Below are 24,597 nucleotides of genomic sequence, written 5' to 3' on the forward strand. Positions count from 1 at the left end.
GCATCGACATATGACAGCCCAAGTGATTATACTATATTACAACTTCCGCAGCGTTCAATGAAGGATCTAGTGCGAGACCGAGCCCAGTCCGCATCAGGTCCAACCGGGTCGAGAACGTCTCGGCGAGGAGGAAGGCCGCGAATGACGCGTCGGTCCAGTATGACGCGTGCGAGGTGATCATGTCTGCAACGTTAGCTCCAGTCCGTCCGGTGCCCTCGTTTAGTGACTGACCTAGGTACTCGCTCGGACCTGAAGAAGGCAGGTAGAAGTCCACACTTCCATGTGGGTTCATCGCAGAGAATCGGCGTTCGCCTCTCGACCCCTCAAGCCTCTCCTCGCCATTCGGACCGAGCATCTCCAGGCCAGAAGGCAGGCGAATCGCGCCTGGTCTCTGGGGCTTCCCTTCTAGCTGTTTCCGAAGCGCGACAGGAAGGTATTGGGAGATAGTGTTGACGCTGAAGCTGGATCCGACGGAAGAAATGGCAAGAGGTTGTCGTTTCTTGGCCAGCTGGCAGTCGACAGCGGCGTTGAGCTGGTACGCCACCGGATCGGAGAAGTAAAAGACGTTGTAGAAACTGGGCATTAGCTAGATCCTCGTTTTGCTCAGCAAGGACATACGAGTCTATCGCCATACAACCGAATTTACCCGCTCGGTCCAATGCTTCATCTTGGGGCGAATCTGGCATCAGTCTTGCTCGAACAGCTCACTCACTCATCGTCCGTTCCCTCCCTTTCCGGGGCATGATCTGCGCTTGATCCAGGTGCAAGAAGATTCCCAGTGGACTACCCGCAACGTAAAAGTTGGACGTGTTGAAGATGAACCGATCTTTGGTCTTTAGTATGACCTGCTTCGGAAGCGCCGATAACTCTGGCATTTTCGTCGGCTGATTCGACAGGATATGAGCCACAAGTGCCGAGCCCAACTATCACGTCAGCTGCGATCTTTACACCGACATACTGAGTGCCCAATAAGGTGTATCCTGCCCTTCCATCCCGGATTCCTCGCCATCCAAAGCCGATACAGCTTATTCGCCTGCAAACATACCGCCTCAATCATCTTCAGCCTATGCTGAGACATGAACAGCGGGATATCCAGAAGGACCGAGTTGGTGAGCTCCCTCACATACGGGATCGACTTGTTGATGGTGATATCGGCCATGGTGAACCGATTATCCATACCGTGCTCTACGTCCTCTTGCGAGTCTTGCTGGTCGAGCTGGAGCGAGGCGCGCCACTGGACGGGTAAGACCTGGATCCGGCGATCACGGACGATAGACGCCAAAGCGGGATTCTTGTATTGATTTCTGAGATCAGCTCCGAGCTGGGGAATAGACCTACCTGATGACCTGTCGTAATTGGTTTCCGGCATACACAAAGTTATACGCCTCGTATTGCGTCGCCAATTGCTGTCCGATCCCATGAACAATCAGGATGAGATCGGTACATGGAGTTTCTTCCTCTTCATCGTCCACCTGCAAGTCAGCGGACATTCCCTTGGGTCTGAGGAGAGACTCACGACGGGTATGTTCTCCTCGTCAATAGCGGACGAGTTCAAGAACGACTTGTCCCTCGCTGCTTCAACGACCGGCGCAGCCTCCATGTCTGGCCGTCTCATACTCGCCGCACTTCCCCGGCGGGAGGTACTCCCGCTCCGAGGCTCCTTCTCCTTCTCTTTGCCTGACGCCAAACGCGCGGCTGCGTATCCACGATAGACGTACGTTCCGGATGGCCGGGCGCGGACAGACGACCAGAACGTTTTGGAGATGTATGATAGTGCTCCAGACCTGCACGTAAGATGAGACCACTGTAGAACGGACTGGGAACTTACGTCTCCAATCTCCCCTTGTCGCCATCCTCAAAGATGATGCCCAAGCCCGGCCCAAAGCGCGCCGGTAAAGCATACTTGAGCTTCTCCTCTGCCGCCGCGCCCTGTCCGACCGCAGTAGCTAGTTCGTGCTTATATGATGGCTGCCATGGCCTGATCTCCCTAAATGTCAGCTTCTTCAACCATGCAGGACTCACTGATACGCCTTCTCAATCTCCTCTGCTAGATCCCACGAACAAGGCTTCGAGTCGTCCGTTATGAACCAAGAACCCCGAAGAACCGAGACTCTCGGACCTGTATGTGCCCAGAACACCGGATGGAGGGATAGAGATGGAAGGTCCACCTCAAAGAGAGAGTCCTATCCATCAGATTGCACTATTCCGCAGAATTGAGGGGGGGTCAAACTCACCTGGCTAACAGGCACCCCTCTGACCAGCTCCAAATTCTCATACTCCTTCTGTGCCTGCGCCACCAGATCCTTATACCTCCCTTCTAGATCCGTGTCCTTCTGCTCCTCTCCTGATCTGACCACCTCCACATGTACCTCGCCCTGATGTCCATCCACAGGATGTTCCGGCCCCGCCTTCTCTTTAGCCGTCTTCTCCTTATCTTTCGCCTTGGCCACCTCCTTCTCCTTCTCCTTTTTAGCCGGCTTGGGTGCGCCCTCCCCCTCGCCCTGGCCCCACTCGCGCATGGCGGTCTGACGCTCTTCCTCCGATATCGCGACCCAGGCCTCTTCGATCCGGTCCGACTCGATAGCGGAGAAGGCCTTGTAGGTCGTCGAGGCGGTGGTTATGGGATTGGGGAGGAGGCTGAGGTGTTGTGCCCCCGCGTGCACCCACCGGACGTCCAGGTAGGGCATGGGCAGGAGGGTAGGGGAAAGCGTCATCCTGCCGAAGTGTGTGCAGTGTTATGCTTAGGCAAAGGTATAACAGCAAGACACTGATTCACCTTCCATGTTGTGCGACCACAGGCAACAACAAATCTGCATTCCTCAGCTGACGTCACCAGTTTGACGAGATCTCGTCCACGCTGGCCATGTGCCGCAGATAAGGCACAGGCACAGGCATAGGCAGCTGCGACTCGCAGCTTCCATAAGACAGTCCATGAAAGAGACATTTGTCTACTCGACAACTAAGGGCCATGTCGAGCTCCCACCGCTCACACAAACCTACACCGCCATTCCCTTGATAGGATGCCCGCCTTTCCCGCCCATCTTCTCCGCCTGCAGCCCCTTCTGCGCGACCCCCTTTCCCCCCACCGCACTATTCACGGGCACAGCCACCCTCGCCACGCTCGCATAAGCCAACGTCCGCTTCACGTAGAAGAGCATATACGCCTTTTGCCCCAACACATCTTTCAGCGTCGTCGGCGTCACTTCTTATCAGCTCAGCTCCGAATTAGCAGCTGGCAGACTCACCCTTGTCATCGTCGCAATGCCACCACTCTCCCTCGCTGAGAACATCGGCCCAGTAGTGCCCATTGTCGAGCTTGCCCTCGTGGGTGACAACAGCGAACAGGTGGTATTGGTATAACTCGTCCGGGAGGTCCGGGGCGGGATCGACGAATGGCCGCATGTCGAGGTGAGATGGGAAGCGGACAGGAGTCTCAATCTTGGTAGAAGTAGCATTATGGGCGAAGCGCTACAAGTCAGCTCGTGCCGGATCAAAGCAAGCTGTACTCACCTTGAGCTGGAAAGATAACACTGGCGGGAGCTTCTTCAGGACTAGACGCCTGGTGGCTGATTGTCCAGCCCCGCAATCCGAACAGTCATAACCCTTGCCCTCGCCCAGGCTTTCCTCTGCGCAGAAGCGGCGGAGGAGGCTCGCCAGGGAGATTGTCTCGGTAGCATGGCTTGGAAAGTCCAGCTGGATATCCAAAATCGGGTCGACGGTAGATGACTTTTTGCGGCACGACGAGCATGTCACGGATGATAGCAGAGCTCCGGAGAAGGTTTGATCTGGTCTCAGCTCAGTCCTGGGCAGGATCTTACGGGCTATACAGTTACAGCTGGACAGCTGACCCTTGGCGTGTGCGTGGATCTGATCTAGTGCAGCGAGGAAGAACGAGTGTGCGTCTGTCATCAGCACCACCGATAATGGAGACATACCTTGCTGTCCATGCCCTTCGAGCTCTCCACTAGCGTGCCACATCGCATACAGCATCGTGATCGGCCCGAACGGACTCGCATCCTCCCGGTGGAACTACCTGTCAGTCCAGCCCAACGCAAGAAGACCTACCTCCTCAAAAGCCCGGTCCATCTCGCAGCACATACACCCCTTATCCCGCTCCTCCCCCCCGGATGGTTTGCCGACAAGCAGACCTCGAGAGCTGGCGCATATGTGCCGGTTGTGCTTCTCGCTGAGAAAGTACGATTTGAGGAGGGGGTTATGGATGAATGCCTGGAGGATGGCGGAGAGGAAACAGGTTTGGGAGAGGTTGAGAAGGGGTCTCAGGCCTGATGTCAGCATTGTTTCTGGGGCCAGCTCACCTCGACATGGCGCTGAAGGTGCGGTGATCGTATTTGACCCAGACCAAGCAGAGTAGGGCGCTCTCCGCTTGATGCCTGCCGAAGTCTGGTCCTGGGACGTATCTGCCTCTTCTTCAACTTTGAGCCGGATAGACCGAGCGGCTTGTTCCATCCGATCTGAGTAGACCATATCGTCGCATTGACTGCAGAAGACTCCGCCGGATAGAGGCTCGACCGCTGCCGTCAGCTCAGTATCGCCGCGGCCTTACCGAACTTGCAGCCAGACTCGTTCCAGTGCGCCCTCATGCAGTCCTTGGTGAGGTGGCACCCATGGAACGGGCACGTCAGGCACGCCCATGTCCGCTGAGAGACCGTCTTGCAGCTTGAGCACTCTGGAGGGCTGATCTTCCGCCGCTTGGCCGAGCTGAGGATGACTTGCGAGTACCGCTGCTCGGCTGCAGCTTGACGGTCAGCCCCTTCTCAAACCCACTAAGAAGGCTACAGGGACTCACATCTCCCGCTTGAAGCCGGGGCAAGGAGGCTTCCGAGGTGTTCACATAGCGATGTGTCTATGCGTGAGGCCATCTTGACAATGTGTATATGCTGTATGGTTCGTCTTCGTCGTCCAAGCTTGCTGGACATCCCTTACGGCACCGATCGGCAAGGCCCTTAGCATTAGAAACTTTCCTAATCGAATTGACCTGAATTTCATTAGGATCAATTCCGTTACAAAAACCTGAAACCTCCACTTCGGTCGCGTCCAAAGTCGACCGTCGACGCGTTCTTCCTCCTCATTCCTTGACTTCACCCCATCCCTCTCACCCCCTCAGCAAACACTATGTCCCACCCCCTTCCCCCGCCTCCACACGATATCTATCTCCATCCGCCCTTCTTCGTCATCCCTGGCATATCACCCTCCTCCCCCATCAGCCAGCAAACTCAGCAAATAGACCAGCTCAATACCTTGCTTTTGCAAGAGATTGACGCCAACTTTGCAAAGTTCCATACCATCATCACCAGCAAGATACTGCCGCAGATCAAGCGGTATGCTATTGCCGCGGATCCAGTCAAGGAGGGCGCCAAAGTGAGCAATATATCCATCAAGTATCAGGGTTGATCTGACCCGTAGTTCTGGCGAAGCTTTTACGAAGCGGCGGCGGACGTGCATGTCCAGATCGCCTCGGACCAATCCCTTGCGGAGCCTGTCCACGCGGAGGTGGAGTCCCTCCAGCCAGTCGAAGGGGACGAGACGTACCTCGCCAACTCGGACGGCTCGTTCATGTTTGACCGGGATGCCGTCGCTTCGTCTACCCCACTCCCCGGTCGGTCCCAGCTCCACTCGTACGACTCGAGCTTCTCGGACAGTATGGCCAGCCCCTTCGATACGCTGGAGCGCCGCTTGCGGGATGACCTCCAGCTCGACGATAGTGACATGCCCACTCCGTCCTTACCGAGCGGGTATGATATGTCCCATCCCCATCTGGACCAATCTAGCATCCTCCTCCCTCCTTCCCACCTCTCATCCCATCCCCTCTCCTCCTCCTTCTCGTCTTTCGCATCCACCTCCGCCGCGACTCCTAAAGCCCGTCGTCCACCCCCTCCCCCCTCTGCACACACGCAGATGCAAATGCACAATGGCCTAATCGATATCCGCACCACCCCCCTCACCGCCAAATTCCGTCCCAAACTCTCACTCGCCGATCTGGACGCAGACGACGACGATCTCCAACTCAACATGTCCCCTCCCGTCACTATGCACTTCCAGCTCCCACCCAAAGCTGCAGCGGTGGTCAGTACGGGCCGGACGCCGCGGGCGGCGGAGAGCGAGAACCACGCCCAGCGGATCGTCGATGATCTCATGGATGAGATGTCGGCAGAGTATGTCGCGTCGCCGCGCATACCCACACCGGACGGGTTGAGGAGGTACTCGGTCATGCCCCAGGCGCAGGCACAGGGGCCGCTCAATACGTCTCGGAATATCTTTGCGGATCAGATTGCTAGTTCTAGCTCGGGCGCGGCGCAGCGTCAGCCACAAGCCCAGGCGCAGGGACGGCGGTCCATGGCCAACACGTCGTACGGGAGCGACATGGAAGATGTCCCGGAGGAACATGTCTATTCCAACGAGGATACGATGGATGACTCATTCGACTCGCCCGATCCGGCGCGGTACGCCTACAACCTCTCCACATCCTCGGCGGGCTCGGACCACTCGGACGCCGGCGCGGTATTTGGCGGACCTAAAGTGCAGCCGGCGCGGTCGGCTTTCAATCTGATGAAGCCGGATGAGCTGGTCACGTTTCACGGGGGGCGGCTGGAGGATGCAGCAGGGAGAGAAGTGGCAGAGACGCCAACGAATGTCAAACAGAGAGAAAAGTAGATAGATGCATTATAGATCGGCGTAGTATTCTGCTCGTCAGCGGTTTGTACAGGTAAGGTATACCAGAGGAAACTTACTTTCCGCCTCGTCAATACACTTGACGTTGGCGCCGAGCTTGTTGATGGTTTCTTGATACTCCTCCGCTTCGTCGCTGTCAAATACGATGCCTCCGCCTGCAAGTCAGCCAGATACGATTGCAGACACGAATACTCACCAGCCTGCAGATATACCACGCCGTCCTTATACGTCATTGTCCGAATGGCAATCGCGGTATCCAGCGAGTCATTCGCCCAGTCGAACCGGCCGACTGCACCGGCATACACGCCCCGCTTCTCCTTTTCCAGCCCACCCACCAGCTGAATCGCCTTGATTTTGGGCGCACCAGAGACCGTGCCCGCCGGGAAGATTGAGCGGAATGCGTCAAATCTAGTGTTAGCTGCGTCAGGGTGGGAACATACCTTGACTGATCGTCCCTGAGCTCGCCGCTGATCTGGGACGTGAGGTGGATGACATGACTAAACTTTTCGAGCTTCATGAGATCGTCCAGCTTGACAGTCTCTGGCTTGCAGACTCGGTGGACGTCATTTCTCGCCAGATCGCACAGCATGAGGTGCTCCGCTCGGTCCTTTTCAGAAGCGAGCAGACCCTGGCCGAGCTCGTGGTCCTCTGTCTGTCAGCCTAGCTTTTGGTCCTACTCACCTGCTGCTGTCTTCCCTCTCCGCACAGTCCCCGCGATAGCATGATTAAACACCTTCCTATTCTCCACTTTGCACAGACATTCGGGACTCGCCCCAATCACCTGGACGTCACCGCAGTTCAGATAGAACATGTAGGGACTAGGGTTGACCCGCCGGAGATGCCGGTAGATGTTGAATGGGTGCAGAGATGTCGGCCGCGAGAGTCGCTGACTCGGGACAGCCTGGATGATATCGCCCTTGACGATATGTTCCTTCAAGGTCGTCACAAACTGCTCGTATCCCGCCTTTCCAACATTGCTCTTGGTCTCCCCGCCGAGCTTGATGGGTCCCTGTTTCGGCGACGGTGTCACGTCCGATTCGAGCCGCCTCCGAAGGGCCGTCAAGCGCGAGACGCACTCGCTGTAGAGTTGAGGTACGACAGAGGGGTCCGAGCCGTCCGGGACGTGGACGTGCGATACGAGCTTGACGGTCTGGAAGATGTGGTCGAATATGACCAGGGTGGAGGTGAGCATGAAGAATGCCTCGGGGAGGCCGGGAAGGGGGTTGTGGAGGGGCGTTTGGGGCTTGGTGGTGGGTTCAAAGTGTGCGATGGCGTCGTAGGTTATGAAACCAACGGCACCGCCTGGACGGTCAGCTGCTATCCACTCTGACCGAGTTTGCTAGCTCACCGGTGAAAGTGGTGATCTCTGGCAGAGCGACATAGCGATATGGCTTGAGCTCCTGCTCCAGCGCAGCTAAGGGGTCGCCGGCAACATCGAACCCTTCACCCGTCCGGATCGTCTTGAAAGGGTCTGGAATCAGCTCTTCCGTACGTTAAGTCCCAACTACCGGCTGCCTGTACACGGCTCGACTACTCACCTGATCCGACAAAGCTATACCGCGCGACACTCTCCCCATTGACGATACTCTCCAATAAGAAGCTATGTTCGCTCTCGGCCGCAATCTTGAGGTATGCCGAAACGGGCGTGAGCAGATCGGCCGGGAGCTCGATATACACCGGCACCAGGTTCGGGCGCTCTGCCTCAACCGAAGGGGCGGGGTGAGAGGTGGAGGGATAGGTCGAGGAGGAAGGGGAGGTGAGTGTCGCCGGGACGTGCGTGCCGTTTTGGAGGAGGTCGGTGAGTTGCTTCAAGGAGGGGTACGCCTGAAGTGTCAGCTTGCAGGTCGGGCCAAGCGGCGCAACGTGAGCGTAAGCTTACAGTAGGCGACATCTCGAGCTAAGTGTTGGCTAGGTACTGTATGGCTGATAGATAGATGTACGATGTATCTATTGTTCTTTGATGGTCGACTCGCTTTGGGTGGTGGGAAATTAAGGTTTGGCTGATGAGGGGTTTACGTAAACATACCATTGACCCGTCATCATGATCGCGATGCAGGCAACGACCCTATCCTCCGACAATACATCTACCATACCTATCATACATCAGCTACTGCTGCTGCTGCAGGAAGAGCATACGCAGCGAGTGCCTGTCCCTCACATCTGCACGAAATTCCAGAGACGGTCGGCGCGGCGGTATGGCGACATCACCGCATCATCCGGGTCAGCGCCGCGCGCAAACATACGACAACTATTCAGCTGGGGGACCTAGTACGGGGTACTCCAATGCGGGTCAGGACGGCGGGGACGGAGGAGCATATCATGGTCGGAGCCAGAGTCTACGGTATCAGCGTATGTCAGCTGAAATTCTCAAGAAAAGCAGTGCTGATACCCCAGCACCACCACAACAATCAAACGCAGATCCCCCTTTACCGTCCTATGACGCCTTGATGGCCGCCGAGCATAATCAGGTCTCTCACTCGCCTCAACCTATCGAGACGCACTATGCCGGCGGCCATTCCAGGGGTCCCAGCCTCGATACACCGTACGCGCCGGTAGACTATGCCAACCCCCGCTCGTCGTACGACCACCATCCCCAGAACCCCAATCGTCTTTCCGCAGGCAGCAGCCATCGCCATCGTCCCGTCTCGGACCCGAACGACCTGCAGTTCTCGCAGCTGTCGTTGACGAATACGACGCCGCCGGGGGGTATTCAAAGGCACCCCACAGCGCCAAGTCATCCGACGTACGGACAGCACGAGGTGTACCCTGCTCGCCGGACTACCGGGGGGTATGACGGCTCAGCCAGCGTGTATAGCTTGGACACGGGCGTCGGGGTGTACAACCAGGCGAATGCGTACGGAGGGGGACAGGGGTATAATGGCGGGATGCCCCAGGCGCAACCGGACTTTACAAACCCGTACTATTCCGCGGCGAATGAGTTCCTGGGCCCACCGCCTGGGGCCTATGCGTCGGGTCCGGGACACAATCCGCCTCTCGCGAGAACAAACACGACCGCTTCGGCCATGTCTGCCATGTCGGGCATGTCGGGAACCGGAACGGCCATGTCGAGCATGTCGTCGGTCAACCTCTCGCGGAAACCTACGGAATCGGTCGGCGCCTTGTCTACCCGGCGGCGAGGTATGAACGCCGCCATCGACGTCAATCGGCCTCCATATACCAAGCAATACGTCGACGACTATCGGAAACGGATGAAGGACGATCCGGATCCGGAAGCGCAATTCAACTTTGCAAAGTATATGATTGAGGCGGCCAAGAAGTTGGGGGATGAGATTGCGCAGACGGACCCAAAGTTGGGGAGGCGGTATAGGGATTCGCTCCTCCAAGAGAGTTTGCGCCTCATCAAAAAGCTCGCAGAGGGGAAGGAGCCGCACGCCGACGCCCAATTCTTCCTGGCCAACCTATACGGAACGGGTCAACTCGGGCTCCAGGTCGACCATGAGAAGGCATACTACCTGTACCTCATGGCCAGCAAGCTCAACCATCCGGCAGCGACGTATCGCTCGGCGGTATGCAACGAGATTGGGGCGGGGACGAAGAAGGACTTTCAGCGCGCGGTGCTTTTCTATCGAAAAGCAGCAGCGCTGGGGGACACCGCGGCCATGTACAAACTCGGAATGATCCTCCTCGGCGGACTGCTCTCGCAACCGCGAAACATCCGCGAGTCGGTCATATGGCTCCGGCGGGCCGCGTCACAGGCGGACGAGGACAATCCGCATGCCCTGCACGAGCTCGCGTTGCTGCATGAGCGCCCAAATTCGGGGGTCTTGCCGCACGATCCGAACCTCGCAAGGGAGCTGTATGTCCAGGCGGCGCAACTGGGCTATGCTCCGGCCCAGTTCAAGCTGGGAAGCTGCCACGAGTTTGGGCACTTGGGGTGTGTCATTGATCCGAGGAAGAGTATCGCGTGGTATACCCGGGCGGCGGAGAAGGGGGATAGCGAGGCGGAGTTGGCGTTGAGCGGGTGGTATCTGACGGGCAGTGGTGAGCTGGTATACGGACCACGGTTTGAGTCTAGCTGACAAAGCAGAGGGCGTATTGAAGCAGAGCGATCAGGAGGCATATCTATGGGGACGGAAAGCTGCAAATAAGGGTTTGGCAAAGGCGGAGTATGCTGTGGGGTGTGAGTTCACCCTCATATACCGAGCAGGACTGCGCTGATAAGTAGACTACTGTGATGTCGGAATAGGCAGGCCTGCCGACCCAGAACTCGCCAAGCGATGGTATCAGCGCGCAGCAGGTGAGTTACTTCCAAATTGCATTGCAGTGCCGAGCTGATGAGTAGCGCAAAATCACAGTGGTGCAAAACAACGCTTGACGGAACTGAGCAGCTCCAAGGGATCTAAAGGGAAGAGAGCACCGGGTCGGCCTACACGTAGCGAAGCGAGTAGCGAGTGTGTCGTCATGTGAGATTACAGCGGGATATAGGGCTCAAGTATAATGCATCATCGCTTGCATAGGGCTTCGAGACCCGAGGCGACATCTTCTTTCAGCTGAGGGGTCAGTAATTCTCCTCTTCAACAGGCCTGGGACGTACCTTCGGCGATATCACGTCCTTGTCCGCAAAGTAAGCGAGCATGAGCTCTCTAGAGATCCACGGGTCATTCACCCTCCCAAGTAGTTTGCCCTGTCCCGTCAGCGCGTCAACCCCCTAAACTGTGAGCAAGCAGGACCACCCAGACATACCTCGTACTCGACTACCAGCTCCCCCTTCGCCAGCCGTGTCAACGTCAAGGCCTTCCCCTTTGGTACGCTCTGAGACGGGAACATCGCCTTGAGCGTCTGGGTAGACTGAGCGATCCGTTCTTCCTCGGCATCGGTCAATCGTCCGCCGACCCGAGCGAGCTTTTGACGCGCTTGGATGGCGCGTGTGAAGCCGTCTCGGAGGTGTGCGAAGTCGGTATTGCGGGTAGGAACTGCGGCTCAGCTGAAGCTGAGAGGAAGATCAAGCAAGGAGGTAAAGTTTTGGGTACATACCGATCCGGACGGCGCACGCCACAGGCTGATCCAGTAGGGAAGCCATAAGCGCCTCGCCCTGTAGCGCTGATGATGCTGGCGGCGCCGCCGCAGGAGCAGAAGCAGGAGCAGCGATGAGGTCAAAAGCGGAGAATGACTGAGATCAGCTACATGCCGGTCTGACCAGCGACTACCGCTTCAGACTTACTCTCCATCCAGGGATATCGCGCAGACGGCTCGTCAAGCTGTCCTCGAGATAGAAAGCGACCGAGTACACTTTGACGCGGAGGAAGGACACCTTCCTTACTCCTAATCCTACGAGCGAAAGTGCAGGGGAGGATGCTGATGTACCGGCAATGTGCAGGGGGAAGGGGATCTGGGTATCGGGATCGACTAGGCCAGTCAGCTCCGGTCCAAAGGCCGAGAGGAGGGAGCGTACATCGCATAGCATCCTTGTCGTCCGCTGAGACTCGGTGATCGACCTGCGGCGCAGCATCGTTCTTGATCACCCAGGACTTCCTGAAGTCTACGTGGTCAGCTACGGTCCAGCTGCGCCGCCAACACAGGGAGACCAACCAGGAGCGGTCCAGACGATGCCCCCGATGGCAACCGCGACGAAGGCGGTTTGGGCGAAGCGGAGCGGTATCCGCGAGCTTGAAGATCGAGCTGCTCCTGAGCGGAGACTGTGGACTGCCTGGCGGCAGACTGCTGTGCCCCTCATGGTCGTATTGGTAGATTCTGTGGTGAGGTAGAAAGGGGGAGAGCAACGATGGCTCGGATGAGAAGTTGAGGTGCCGAGGTGGAGGTCGACGCCGCTTTGGCCGACCATAGATATCTCTTGTCCATCCATCAACCCTCCCGAAGCTGCACCAGCTATCGGATCCCCAGGCACTCTAGGACCGGCAAGGAGGTCCTCAGCTAGCTCAGAGCGCTCAGAGACAATGAGCGGTATCTGTGACCGCCCAAATCGACCCCTGACCATCAAATGCGAGTATGACAGCACGACTCGGCGGGTCGTCTTCCCCTCCGCTGCTGCCTGCCGTCTCGACACTGTCCGCGCCAGAGTGAGTGCTCCACGAAAGCAATCTGCCTCAGACTGATCACCAGATTGAAGAGTGCTTCCATCTCTCCGCACTCAGCTTCGCCCTCACCTACGCGGACGATGATGGGGAAGACTTCACAGTTCGGACCGAGGCGGACCTCACCGAGGCGATCCTGTACTTTGCTTCGGGGGACGATGATGCGTCCCTTCGCAGCGGAAGTGGGAGCCAGCAGAAGATCGTACTCAGACTGGAAGTGGTGGTGGATTACGATGGGCCGAGTTTGAGCGATACGAGCTCGCTTCGATCTTTCGAGAGCGGAAGTGGAACGGACACCGGGACGGAGGAGGACAGCGCAAGTCAGAGCGGGAGTAGCTGGCGCTCCTCCAGCTACTACTCGCATACACCTTCCGGTGCGGCTGGTAGGGATCTGGAAGATGTGGACGAGGAGGATCTGGAGGAGCGGATGACAGTCATGGGTCTGGGTGATCTCGGGGAAGGGGGATCCGCGCGGCGACCGCTGGACCCGGGACCCAGCTCGCACATGACCCAGTCGGAGCTGGGGTCCAGGTGGCTCAGGGAGCAAGAGGCACTGGCGCGGCGGAATGGAGGGATCGCCAGAGGAAAGATGAGACGACGGGATGACGAGGATGAGGACGACAGTGACAAAGAGATGGGCGACCTCAATCTCATTCGGGACGCCAAGGGGAAATACTACTATGCGTACGGCTCGGACGCGTCTTCATCGGCCACGGATGACTATACGGGTACTCGCTCCGCCCTCAGCCTGCCACCTAGGCCAGATATCCCCGTCACTGGCTTAGCCATCGAGCCTGGGGCACCACCGGTTCTTGCTCCAGACTGCTCGGCGTGCGGGACTCGGCTGGACTACATGCGGTATGTCTGTACGACGTGCGGCGAGGGAGATCTATGGAAGGAGAATGCTCCTGCTCGCCTGCCACCTCTTCGTCCGGGTGCTTTGAGCGAGGCAGACGAGAGTGCGTTCTCTGACTCGACCGAAGGTCCGGCGGGAAGCTATACGGAGTATGACCCGCGCCCGCGCTCACGGTCAACAGCCACCGGAGGGTCCATGGAGGCTGTCAGTGGTGGTCTTCTTACTCCCCCGAGATCACCACTGGCGGAAGCGGCAGACCGGACAGCGATACCGACGGGGTACGAGCTCTGTCCGGCTTGTATCGAGGAGCATGGGATAGCGCATGCCAAGGCGGCAAGTCGTGCCGCCAAGCTTGAGCGTGCAGCAGGGACTGGGCGTAGCAGGAGATTAGCGAGGCATGCGTTCAGGGAGAAGATATGGGGATTGGAGGGGTGGACAGATATAGGTATGTACGCACACAAGGCGGAGCTGATGGCAGAATACAATGAGGATGTCGAGTGTACGATCTGCCATACTCATCTCACTCGGAGCCGGTTCCGATGCGTCTCTTGTACGAAGTTTGATATGTGTAAATCTTGTAAGATTTGCCGACCAAGTCGTGACGATGCGAGCTACAGCTGACAGGCCAGGCTATCAACGAGTAGGGGAAATACATCCCGCCCATGCGTTCTTGAGTCTACCGGACCAGGTATTCAATGCTGCAGACCTGGACATCGCATCACGTATACCTGTAGCGTCAGAGACAGCAAGACGTACGTTTTTCAGATGAGCTGGGCTGACATTAGCTGTTCGCCATCCAGGAGCTTTCTGCAACAAGTGAGTCCTTTTGCGACCCCGCTGACAGGCAGTTGTCTGCAAGATATCGTCGGGCCAAGATTCCACTGTGCTGTCTGCCCGGCATGGTGTGTCCAGACTTTAAGTGAGCTGATATCAGGGACCTGTGTATCCAGTGCGAAGCCATCTCAGCAGCTTCAGGCGGCCACACCCCAGATCACATCATGATGAAGGTAAGTTTCCACCAGACGTCGCTAACGTAGATCCCAATACCCATCGCGGCCACTCAAGTCGAAGCTGTGTCTCGCCGAGCGAGGGAACGATGGCTGGAAGACTCAGCAGCAGCTGCTCCGCGCCCAGCATCACCGACGAATGAGACGGTCTACGCGGCAGTGACGGCTAGTCGGGTAGACGCGCTGGACCACCGATGTCGATGTCGAGGGTGTAATCAGTGGATTTTGGGGAAACGGTTTCAGTGTGCGAATTGCCCGTCCGAGCCGGAATCTTACAGCTTGGTAAGCTGAAGCCAGCCTTTATGATGAAATATGGACTAAGCTGACCTGACAGTGCTCAGTCTGCGAACCCCGCTCGTACCGCCTGCACAACCCCTTACACGTCTTCTTCAAATTCGACCGCCCCCTCCATATACCCCTTTCCTCACCACACCCCTTCCTCCCCATCCTCCTTCGTAACAGAGCCGGAGACATTCCACCGGGCATCACCCTCAACCCGCGTGACCCGTCCGCGTACCTACAGCACGTACTCCATCGGGAGACGCTATGCGATATCCATTCGGACCAGATCCGGGGTGTGTGGCTGCGGTGTGCACACTGCGCGGCGGGGTTTGATATCTGCTTGGAAGCGGAGGCGGCCGCGGAGCACGACCCAGCGCATGGTAGGTCCGCCCACACAAGGATCTGCGGAGGTGTACAGCTGACTTTGGGCAGTGTTTGTGGTATTCAAGGCGAGGGTGGATATGGGCAAATTCAGAGATTTGGCCAATCTCGGTGGGGACAGGCCTAAGGCCTTGCTCAATCAGGTTGTATATACCTCGTAGTTGTAACCTGGCCTCTGGCGCTCTTCTGTAATCTTCAGGGAAGACCCATAGCTGGCGGACTTTATGGTGTACGCACGGACTTGCCCATACTGAGCTGGAACCACCAGCATCTCCAACGAACACCGCATTCCTCGTCCATCCACCTTTATAGAGTGATAGAGCATTAGAGATACCACAGGATGGAGGGCGATCCCTTGACACCGCGCGAGTCACCTCACCGCCAGAACTCAGCAGCGTCAGCCGCCTCATCGAGCGGGAAGACGGTCCGTCCCAATTCGGCCTCGAGCGCCCGACACCGCTCAACGTCCAACTCGAACGGGGGCATCTTTGCCCGGCTGAGAGGAAGCAGTCCCACTCCCGTCATCAATACTCCAAGGGATGAGGAAGGCGAATATGGCGAAGCTGGTCCAAGCGACTGGTATCGCCGGTCCCCATCTCCACCGGCCCAGACCCTGCCGCCTGCTTGGCGCCAGGCCAGTCCAAACGTCGCTCGCTTCGAGCTCGACGAGGGACCAAGTGATGTCTGGGCATCGGACTCTCCGTCGAGGTCGGATTCAAGAGTAGACTCACCGGTCAATGATGAGAAGGAGTTCTACAAGCGCTTGGCGGTATTACCGGACAGGCAGGATGAGGTGGATGAACCGGAGGCGGAGGAGGTGCGGGCGGATCGACATCCTGCCGAGGCGGATGAAGAAAGAGGGGGTAATCAGGCTACCTCAGGAGGAGGGACAGATGGTGGAGATAGTGGTTCTGATTTCAGATCACAGGTGGTGAGCGACTCTTCCATTTCTGATGAGTAAAGCTGATAGTCAGATATCGCCCTCCCCTTCCTTATTCTCAATCAACGACCGCCCCTTCCCAAATCGACCTGCCGCCCTCGTACCTGCCATATCGCGGCTACGATCACATCACCGCACCGTTTCGTCCACCTCCACACAGCAGTCTCTGCGGCCGTACCACTCCCGCACGCCCAGCCAATTCTCGCAGCTCTCTGTATCGTCCGAACCAACCCTACCTGCCGATCCGGCATTTACCTTCCATCCGCTACGACAGCTCTCGGCTGAGGCCAGGCGATATCGGCCATCTGTGGTGGATGTCAGGGGAATGGTAGCTGTGGGGACGGAAAGTGGGGAGGTGTTGGTGTATAGCTTCGCGCAGGAGCTGAAGCACACCCTCGGAACGGATGCTACCTGTAAGTGTCTCTTCACTCCATGAGCCATGAAAGCTGATCAGAAGTGTCTTCCGGAGCAGTCACTACGGTGCGGATATCGCCTGATCAGACGTACATCGCCGTAGGGCACGCAAGCGGGAACATCCACCTCTGGGATCTGGCCACGCCCACCAAACCCGCCCGTACTACCCTCGCCCTCTCTCCCGAACAGCTGAAAACTGGCCGGAAAGACGGTCACTCTCGCGGCGACGCCATCCTCCATATCGGCTTCGTCGCGGCGCGTCATACCGCCACAATCAGCGGCGATTCCGCAGGCAAAGTCTTCTGGTGGAGTCTCGGAAGGGTCATGGGGATCGAAAGCAACGATACGATCCGGATCCTCGGCGGGCCGAAGCGCAGCAAGTTGTTTGCGGCGCTGCCCCTGCCTCTCGGCGAGGCGTCGCACTCGACGGACGAGGCGCAAATTTCGGCACTGCTTACGCCTCGGAAGCTGGTGATTGTGTGTATGAAGCCTTCGCCGAAGACACTACATCGACGGATAGGGGACGGAGGGGTGGGATGTGCGGCATGGCTGAGACCTGGAGAGCTGAGTGCTACCTCAGATCCAGTACTGGCGTACTCGTGGGACGCGCAGCTGCATTTCCTGCGAGTGCCGTCTTTTGTCGAGAGCAGGTCTTATGAGACGTCGAGTCCTATCTTGGCGTTGCAGTGGTTTGACGCGAATGTAAGTTTTCGGGTGCAGGTGGAGAAGCATCTCAGCTGACAGAGCAGCACATACTTCTCGTGCTCCAGGCGTCAATACTCCTACTCGACGTTCGGACAAATAATGCCGTTGAGGACGTCCCATTCCAGACGGCCATGGTGCAGAACATGTCGGTCAGCACGTACAAGGAGAAAGTGTTCATTCTTGTAAGTTCAGACTGTAGAGCGGCGCTGATAATAGACCAAGAGCTCTCTTCAAGCTGGAACGCTTAAACACTGGAATGACAAGATCCTCGCCTGCGTCCACAAAGGCGACTTTCTCGGCGCCATCCACCTCGCTATCGCATACTACAAAGGTACCGCCTCCGGAAATCTCATCACTGTCCCGGACCGGCCGGCCATTGCAGACCGGATTCGTGAGCTCGTCACTGCGTCCATCAAATGGGCGTTCTCAGAGGACCGGATGCGGGATGATACCCACTACAGCGCGGACGGGCGCGGGGTCGACCTGACGAGCCTTTTTGAGGGGCTTGCTCAGAGCTCGGTGGAGGCGTATCTTGCCATCCAGGATACCGAACTCCTCGAGTCCACGTATGAGGCGTTCGAGCGGGTCGGGATCCAGGGAATCTTCCTGCGACACCTGGAACCCCTCATCCTCGATAATCAGCTGCAGCAGGTCCCGCCTGTCATTGTCAAGGCGCTCATCGGGTTCCACGCCGACAATGCGGAATACGACCAGGCGGAGGCGGTTATCTGGAGTGTTGACCCATTCGCGCTGGACATCAACCAGGCGGTGACGCTATGCGAGGAGCATAGTCTATGGGACGCGCTCATCCACATCTACACGAGAGCGCTCCTTGACTATGTGACCCCCATCACCAAGCTGCTGGGACCCAACATGGACCCGACGCTGGTATATGCGTACCTTGAGGCTATCCTCTCGGGCGTGTCGTACCCCAGTGGCGAGACTCTGCCGGACGCCGCCCAGGCCCAAGCTACCGTCTACGAGGCCATATTCGGCGACTACCTATCACATCTCCTTGCCAATACGGAACTCTTCCTCCATGTCCTCGACCTCGCTTTCGAGCATCCCTTCCTCAATGACAACCCATCCATAAGTCGTCAGGCAATCATCAACACCCTCCTCGACCGGGCGTCCTCGAACCTCTTTGTCCAGATTTTCGTCTCGCGCAATCTTCCAAAATACCCCCAGTTCATCACTCTCCCACCGACGACGCTGGACCGGCTCCTCCGGAATCTGGCGCAAAGGGAGGATGAGGATACTCGGGAGGACCGCCAGATGGCCGTCGAGTACTTGCTGTCTGCGTACAGACCGCACGAGTACGAGAGTATCCTCCGGCTATTCGAACAGGCGGGGTTCACGCGAATCCTCCTGCGGTATTACCGTAGCGAGAGGAGATGGACGGAGGCGGCGAAAGTGACGATCAGGGAAGGGGATCAAGAGGTGTTCTCCACTCTGAAAGACATCTTTGGGGAGGACCGGGCGAGCACAAGCGTGCTCGAGGAATCGGTCGATAAGCTACTGCGGATCGATACCGCCCAGACGGCGATCGTGGTCGACAAGTGGGCGCCTGCGCTGCATGACACCGCACTGGGTAGTCTGGAGGAGATGGACCAGCTCCTGTACCTCCAGACTCTGCTCGAGCCGGATCATAGCTCGCTCAATCGGGAGCAACGGCACCAGTACGTCTCGCTCCTGCGGCGGTACAATCGTGACCATGTCATTGACTATCTGGAGGCGGCGAAGGACATCGATGTAGGGCGCATAGGCGTAGAGTGCGAGCGGGACGGCTTCGTCGAGGGGCATTTGTGGGCTCTGTCGCGTCAAGGGGATCCCCAGACATTCACCATCGCGGGCAACATCATCCGTCAGCAAGGGGCGGACCTCGGCCGGGCGGTCATAGACGGCAACTACGAGCACAGTCTCCATCAGCTCGAAGATGTCTCCCGGATGGCCATACGTCTCGCCAACAAGCAGCCAACGGAAGATACCTGGTTCGCCATCCTTCAACCCATGATCGAGATCATCCAATCCATCTCTGCCATCGACAAATCCGTCTCTACCCACCTCCGGGCTCTCGTGCAATCTACCTTCCTCCATCTCCTATCCTCAGGCATATCCTTCCCCCGGCTATTCAAGCGGCTCGTTGACGAAACGTCGGGAAACAAGACGTCCTATGCCGAATTCAGGACGATCCTGACGGGCATGCTGGAGTCGTATCGGTCAGAAGGGGAGATGCTGCTCATGAGCAAGCGCTTGATGGAGGCGGATCTGTTCGGAGCGGTGGAGGAACTGAGCAAGAAGAGGCAGTGTGGGTGGAGCCCGATGTCGAGGGTATGTAGGTGTGGGGAGGAGGTGCAGCAAGGGGTACTTTTAGGGTCGGGGCAGATGGCTCATGAGCGCTGTAGGGCGTGAAAGGTCATGATGCATGTCGTAGCAGGTCGGCGACTTCTATTCTCCCGGTGACGGTAGCTAGCTCTAATGGTGTCTGGTCGTCCTCGTCCTGTCATCAGCTTGACCACAAGCGGGCTCACCTTTGCGGCGGTATCGGCTCCATGCTGCAAAAGAAGCTTGGTCATTTCTGCTAGACCTCTATCCGCGGCAAGATGGAGTGGTGAGTATCCCTAGCCATAAGCTGCTGTTCTGTTGTCCACAAGCTGTACACGCCAACTGACATATTCGTCCCGCTCATTGACTAGTCCAGGAGTCTTGAGCAAAGCAGCGACTTTCGGTCGATCATCGGCTATTACAGCTTCATGCAACTCGCTCGAACCCCTTCTGGTCAGCTGGATACCGCTTGAGGACTCACCTCTCGATCTCCCCAGCCATAGTGCTGACCTTGACGCCCATCCCCTTTGGGCCCTGGCTTTGTCTCTCCCATCCCAGCTCTTCTGCTATGGCCATATACCGCTCGCTAGCCGCCTCCGGGGTCGGATACTTTGCCGTTTGTTCAACCCATGCATCATGTTTCGCTCTACCTGTTGGGTTGAAGAAAGACGGTCTGGCTTCTTTTCTGTCCTGTCAGCTGGCGCAAGAGGACAGAGCTGAAGGACGGACGTTTGGCCTACTGTAGCGAGCTTGTAAAGCCCATACAGCTCGAGTTTGGCCTCGCTGGATAGCTTGGCCGCTGATGGTGATGTAGCCAGCCAGTCTGCCGCTGTAAGGAAGCTATCTGAGGGTCCTTCCATCATGTACAACGGCTAAGAGGATATAGATTGAATGGTCGAAGAAGGATGCAAGGGCGTGACGCGATTTGAGGAATGTGGAGCTAGCTTCAAAGCGGCGAAGTCGCTCATCCTTCGTCCTTCTTTCTACTTCATACAGCTGATAGTTCTAAATCAGAGTACAGCAGTATACCCAAAATGGACGAGCCGGTATCCCACGTACTCGATAATGGGGTCAGCTCAGGCCTGACCTTGAACTTGTAGGTCCAACTTAGCTGATTTGATCACGAGTCGCAGCAGCAGCTGACCTCCAGGCATCCTCTCGCCATCCTCAACATTTCAGACCATGTCACTCGTGATCGTCTGACGGGATCCAAGACCAAGAGTGAGCTTATAGATGCGAAATGATATCCTAATCATCAGTCACCGGCGCTCTTTTGGGAACTCAAGCGAATCGTCAGGTCGCGGTCGTCAACACCTTCGAGTTGGCGCTGGTTGCAGACGTTGATGAGGCGACATTCGATCAGGACTTCCTCGAGAGGAGGAAGGAGCAGTGTGAGTTGACATCTATGTACTCAGGACACCAGTGACTGACCTTGCAGTCAAGCAGGTCTTTCCGACTTTGGACGTGATTGGGTGGTACTCCGTTGGTGCGACTCCGAGCGACGAAGACTTGCGGCTGCAGGAACAGGTAAGTCCTGCTCTAGCTGTTGAGAGGCTCTTCAATCAGACGAATCTGTGCAACATCGCCCGGACCTCCCTTGCTGTGATATGCTCGATGTTGGGCGCATTCCTCAGGGTTGGCGTATGCCAACCGCGACTGACAGGTGTTGACGAGTCCGCTGGTCATTGGCCTGACCCATATTGGCGTTCCAGCCAATCTGCGACCCATACCCCACCCTTTCTTGACTCCCGTCTGATCTCACCTCCAGTCCTAGACCCAAGATCCGAACTTATGACTGACTGTACAGTTCTCTGGTCTGGTCGAAACCCCTATCTTCCTCCAATTCAACACCGATATCCCGGCCGGTGCCAAGGACCTTCCTCTCACGCTCTACGAGTCCGCACTTTCCGAAGGCAAGGATGCCGAAGCAGGGGCCAAGTTTGTCAAGCTGGACTATGGAGTGGAGACTGGAGAGGCGGAGCGTATCGCTGTCGATGGGGCTCAGAGAGGTGGTATGGGCGCGCGAGATGAGAGCCAGGGTAAGTTGAATTCTTCTCCCTCTTCGGGCCGATAATGCAATCAGCTCATACTCTCAGTCGTCGGCAGTCTGGTCACTCAGAGGAACGCTATCAGGATGCTTTACGAGCGGATAGAGGTGCTGTCTTCTTATGTGCACGCTGTTTCTGAAGGTGAGTCACCTGGGCGAGGTAGGCTAACAATCAGGCAAAGCCAAGGCAGATCACAATATTCTCCGACAAATCTCCGCTCTTCTCGCAAGCCTTCCTACAATGGACGCTGCCGTCTTCAAGGCGGAACTGGAGGACGTGAGTGTTCTCTGAGTAGAGGAAGGGGGTATAGCTGAAAGGGCAGGAATACGCGGATGTCCAGATCGCCGATACCTTTAACAGCTTAACAAAGCAGCTGAATGCCCTCAGTGATGTGAGTCTGCTACGTGCCTTCTACCACACTTTACTAATACCTAGTACACCGACCGTCATCACGTCGTCTTCCCCACCAGCTCGCAAGACGACTACGGACCTCCAGGGGCGCGTGGAGGAAAAGGGTTTGACCGACCGGAAGCTCTTGCCGGCGGTCGGCGCAGGCGATAGTCAAGTAGGAAGCCCATATTGCCGCCGTATCCCACAAGCGCAAGACGCGTTGTATATACTATGCACCATCATCTCCGCCATCGCAATCTTGAGCGTCGACGCCCGTCGCGTCCTTTGGAAACGTTTTGGGGGCATGCCGTAATGCCAACAACTCTTTGCAGATAGATCTCGCAACAGCGATAACCTTGAGCAACTATACATCCATCAATCACCCATATCTTGCTATAGAGGCAGTACTCTGCAGTACCGCAGCTCTCAGGTAGAAGCAAAGCATCTGAGATACTCTGCGCGCTTGAATGAGCGATTCTAGTGCCGTGATGCGCTCTTGAGCTCGGATGCCTTCTCGACTTCCCTCCATCATGTCTGATCCTCGGCAGCGGGCGCCTTTTGCTCGTCTGGCATCCTATGCCACCGGACCCGTCCTCTCGGAGCCCAAAAGCGCACACCGGTCGGACTATCCCTCAGGTCCTCTTCAGTCGCCATGGCAAGCTCGGCTCAACGGCTATCCCCTCGACAAACCCCCATCAGGCTACGAGACGCCTCCTCGCGTATCCTCTCCCGCTCCCAATCCCTTCGCTATCCCCACCCTCACCGTCCCCAAAGCCGACACGGTCCGCTTCGTCGCCCTCTGCATATTATGGTACGGCTCGTCGGCTCTCTCGTCCAATACCGGCAAGGTCATCATGACGAGCTTTCGGTTCCCAGTGACAATGACGATCATACAATTCTTCTTTGTCGCTGGGTACTGCATCATCATCAGCAAGCTGGGATGGGCAACGCGGCTGCGGACAGTCAATTGGACACATGTGCGGAGTACGCTCCCAATGGCTGGGTTCCAGGTGGGAGGGCATATCTTTAGCTCGTTGGCGATCAGTCGAGTTCCGGTTAGCACGGTGCACACCATCAAAGTGAGCTGGATTCCACTGACCGTGCATGACCAAGCTGACTATCAGGCCCTATCCCCTCTCTTCACAGTCCTCGCCTACGCCGTCCTCTTCTCGGTCTCCTACTCCCCCGCAACCTACATCTCCCTCCTTCCCCTCACTTTCGGCGTCATGCTCGCTTGCTCCTCCGACATGGCAGCTTCCAACATTTTTGGCCTCATCTGCGCCTTTGGCTCCACCCTCATCTTCGTATCCCAAAACATCTTCTTCAAAAAGGTCATGCCCACCAACGCCGAGGCCTCGCAGCACGGCAAGCTGGACCGGATCAACCTCCTCTATTTTTCCTCCGGCCTCGCCTTCTTCCTCATGATCCCGGTATGGATCTACTCGGACTTTTGGCGTTTATGGTCATATACCAACTCGAGCGCCAAGTCGGACTCCACCCTCGTCATCTACTTCTTCCTGAACGGAACTGTTCATTTCGCACAGAACCTTCTGGCATTCGCCATCCTTAGCTCCACTTCCCCCGTCACCTACTCGATCGCGTCCCTCGTCAAGCGGATAGCGGTCATCTGCCTCGCCATCATATGGTTCAAGCAGTCGGTGCACGCCCTACAGGGCGTAGGTATTGGATTGACGGCGGTCGGACTGTGGATGTACAATAATTCCAAGAGGGATGTTGAGAAGGGAGAGAAGCGGATGCGGCAGGTGGAAGCAAGCAGGGATGGTATCTTGCCGCAGAACTTGGCGGAGGCGGGAGCGCTGCTCGGGGATGGATCCCGCAAGGAGTCGCACTCGCCGGCACCGTTCTACCCTTCTTCCCTTCCGCCATCTTCCATCCTGCACTCGGGATATCAACATCCCGGACCCCTCCCTCCCGGTCCTCATTCCGAAAAGTCACGCCCCTCTCCACCTCCATCCGCCCCACCACAAGACTCCACCTCCTCCCGCCTTCGCCGCCTATCCAATGACCCACCCACAACGGCGGAGCCTATACGCTTTCCCCGTCCACCCGGAAAACACGAAGATACGCTGCATCGGATAACAGCCTGAACGTAGATATATAGATGATGCATCTCGGATTATAGCTAGCATGCTAGAAGCCGACATCCCAGGTGTCGAGGTGTATATGTCTCAGAGCAGCCCGTCGGGACCGCCAGTCGTCCGCTCCGACATACGCCCCGCACATGCGTCGAGAACCAGTGAAGGCGGATCTACCGTGCATGACTCGCCAATTGTCGATGACTGACATCAGCCCAGACATCGGGCGAACTCACCTAGCATTGTCCCGGGCCTCAGAGCCTGCCAGTACTCTGCGTCCTCACTCCTGACTATCCGCTCATACTCCCTCGCAGCGGTATACCAGGCCCTCACGTCCTCCGGCTTCCAGTATCGACCCAACACGCCCCGATCCTCATTATTCCACCTGACCTGCGCCAGCTCTCCTGCTT

General features: G+C 57.2%; 11 protein-coding genes across 11 annotated transcripts; 6 read left to right on the forward strand and 5 right to left on the reverse strand.

Annotated features, from left to right (window-relative positions):
- Positions 1 to 31: 31 nt before the first annotated feature.
- On the reverse strand, positions 32 to 2,714 carry MKK02DRAFT_37169 (DDHD domain-containing protein; the record flags this gene model as incomplete). The annotated part of the gene is made up of 10 exons (XM_053089578.1): positions 32 to 183; positions 232 to 575; positions 619 to 679; positions 713 to 923; positions 959 to 1,304; positions 1,339 to 1,472; positions 1,517 to 1,784; positions 1,829 to 1,987; positions 2,023 to 2,183; positions 2,235 to 2,714. 10 exons carry the CDS (start codon positions 2,712 to 2,714, stop codon positions 32 to 34), a joined length of 2,316 nt encoding a protein of 771 aa, XP_052946267.1.
- Positions 2,715 to 2,996: 282 nt separating this feature from the next.
- Positions 2,997 to 4,880, reverse strand: MKK02DRAFT_37170 (uncharacterized protein; the record flags this gene model as incomplete). The annotated part of the gene is made up of 9 exons (XM_053089579.1): positions 2,997 to 3,202; positions 3,246 to 3,468; positions 3,511 to 3,785; positions 3,819 to 3,902; positions 3,936 to 4,029; positions 4,066 to 4,283; positions 4,317 to 4,532; positions 4,565 to 4,756; positions 4,808 to 4,880. The coding sequence occupies 9 exons, from the start codon at positions 4,878 to 4,880 to the stop codon at positions 2,997 to 2,999; spliced, it is 1,581 nt and encodes a 526-aa protein (XP_052946268.1).
- A 253-nt stretch (positions 4,881 to 5,133) lies between these two features.
- Positions 5,134 to 6,672, forward strand: MKK02DRAFT_45197 (DASH complex subunit Ask1-domain-containing protein; the record flags this gene model as incomplete). Its single annotated transcript, XM_053093281.1, has 2 exons — positions 5,134 to 5,379; positions 5,425 to 6,672. 2 exons carry the CDS (start codon positions 5,134 to 5,136, stop codon positions 6,670 to 6,672), a joined length of 1,494 nt encoding a protein of 497 aa, XP_052946269.1.
- A 36-nt stretch (positions 6,673 to 6,708) lies between these two features.
- On the reverse strand, positions 6,709 to 8,581 carry MKK02DRAFT_45198 (ADC synthase; the record flags this gene model as incomplete). The annotated part of the gene is made up of 7 exons (XM_053093282.1): positions 6,709 to 6,845; positions 6,887 to 7,098; positions 7,131 to 7,338; positions 7,372 to 7,992; positions 8,039 to 8,161; positions 8,229 to 8,514; positions 8,570 to 8,581. The coding sequence occupies 7 exons, from the start codon at positions 8,579 to 8,581 to the stop codon at positions 6,709 to 6,711; spliced, it is 1,599 nt and encodes a 532-aa protein (XP_052946270.1).
- A 304-nt stretch (positions 8,582 to 8,885) lies between these two features.
- MKK02DRAFT_24633 (putative activator of Chs3p) lies at positions 8,886 to 11,118 on the forward strand (the record flags this gene model as incomplete). The annotated part of the gene is made up of 5 exons (XM_053086913.1): positions 8,886 to 9,031; positions 9,071 to 10,689; positions 10,736 to 10,831; positions 10,877 to 10,948; positions 10,994 to 11,118. 5 exons carry the CDS (start codon positions 8,886 to 8,888, stop codon positions 11,116 to 11,118), a joined length of 2,058 nt encoding a protein of 685 aa, XP_052946271.1.
- A 35-nt stretch (positions 11,119 to 11,153) lies between these two features.
- Positions 11,154 to 12,385, reverse strand: MKK02DRAFT_45200 (chalcone-flavanone isomerase-domain-containing protein; the record flags this gene model as incomplete). The annotated part of the gene is made up of 7 exons (XM_053093283.1): positions 11,154 to 11,201; positions 11,246 to 11,335; positions 11,395 to 11,624; positions 11,686 to 11,821; positions 11,873 to 12,057; positions 12,104 to 12,190; positions 12,241 to 12,385. The coding sequence occupies 7 exons, from the start codon at positions 12,383 to 12,385 to the stop codon at positions 11,154 to 11,156; spliced, it is 921 nt and encodes a 306-aa protein (XP_052946272.1).
- A 220-nt stretch (positions 12,386 to 12,605) lies between these two features.
- MKK02DRAFT_25848 (uncharacterized protein) lies at positions 12,606 to 15,430 on the forward strand (the record flags this gene model as incomplete). The annotated part of the gene is made up of 9 exons (XM_053087103.1): positions 12,606 to 12,728; positions 12,772 to 14,176; positions 14,229 to 14,351; positions 14,385 to 14,415; positions 14,448 to 14,503; positions 14,524 to 14,606; positions 14,637 to 14,888; positions 14,941 to 15,268; positions 15,321 to 15,430. 9 exons carry the CDS (start codon positions 12,606 to 12,608, stop codon positions 15,428 to 15,430), a joined length of 2,511 nt encoding a protein of 836 aa, XP_052946273.1.
- A 792-nt stretch (positions 15,431 to 16,222) lies between these two features.
- MKK02DRAFT_26986 (putative late endosome to vacuole transport-related protein) lies at positions 16,223 to 19,740 on the forward strand (the record flags this gene model as incomplete). Its single annotated transcript, XM_053087286.1, has 4 exons — positions 16,223 to 16,622; positions 16,682 to 17,325; positions 17,373 to 17,510; positions 17,545 to 19,740. The coding sequence occupies 4 exons, from the start codon at positions 16,223 to 16,225 to the stop codon at positions 19,738 to 19,740; spliced, it is 3,378 nt and encodes a 1,125-aa protein (XP_052946274.1).
- A 4-nt stretch (positions 19,741 to 19,744) lies between these two features.
- Positions 19,745 to 20,513, reverse strand: MKK02DRAFT_45202 (ankyrin repeat-containing domain protein; the record flags this gene model as incomplete). The annotated part of the gene is made up of 5 exons (XM_053093284.1): positions 19,745 to 19,828; positions 19,860 to 19,949; positions 20,001 to 20,100; positions 20,135 to 20,338; positions 20,383 to 20,513. The coding sequence occupies 5 exons, from the start codon at positions 20,511 to 20,513 to the stop codon at positions 19,745 to 19,747; spliced, it is 609 nt and encodes a 202-aa protein (XP_052946275.1).
- A 174-nt stretch (positions 20,514 to 20,687) lies between these two features.
- MKK02DRAFT_45203 (uncharacterized protein) lies at positions 20,688 to 22,262 on the forward strand (the record flags this gene model as incomplete). Its single annotated transcript, XM_053093285.1, has 9 exons — positions 20,688 to 20,749; positions 20,804 to 20,874; positions 20,913 to 21,044; positions 21,092 to 21,180; positions 21,461 to 21,692; positions 21,750 to 21,842; positions 21,877 to 21,977; positions 22,024 to 22,092; positions 22,137 to 22,262. 9 exons carry the CDS (start codon positions 20,688 to 20,690, stop codon positions 22,260 to 22,262), a joined length of 975 nt encoding a protein of 324 aa, XP_052946276.1.
- A 359-nt stretch (positions 22,263 to 22,621) lies between these two features.
- On the forward strand, positions 22,622 to 24,576 carry MKK02DRAFT_37173 (triose-phosphate transporter family-domain-containing protein; the record flags this gene model as incomplete). Its single annotated transcript, XM_053089580.1, has 5 exons — positions 22,622 to 22,727; positions 22,791 to 23,170; positions 23,216 to 24,152; positions 24,262 to 24,365; positions 24,502 to 24,576. 5 exons carry the CDS (start codon positions 22,622 to 22,624, stop codon positions 24,574 to 24,576), a joined length of 1,602 nt encoding a protein of 533 aa, XP_052946277.1.
- Positions 24,577 to 24,597: the final 21 nt, after the last annotated feature.

This window comes from Dioszegia hungarica (genome assembly GCF_025882075.1).
Source record: "Dioszegia hungarica strain PDD-24b-2 chromosome Unknown MKK02contig_8, whole genome shotgun sequence".
Taxonomy (NCBI): domain Eukaryota; kingdom Fungi; phylum Basidiomycota; class Tremellomycetes; order Tremellales; family Bulleribasidiaceae; genus Dioszegia; species Dioszegia hungarica.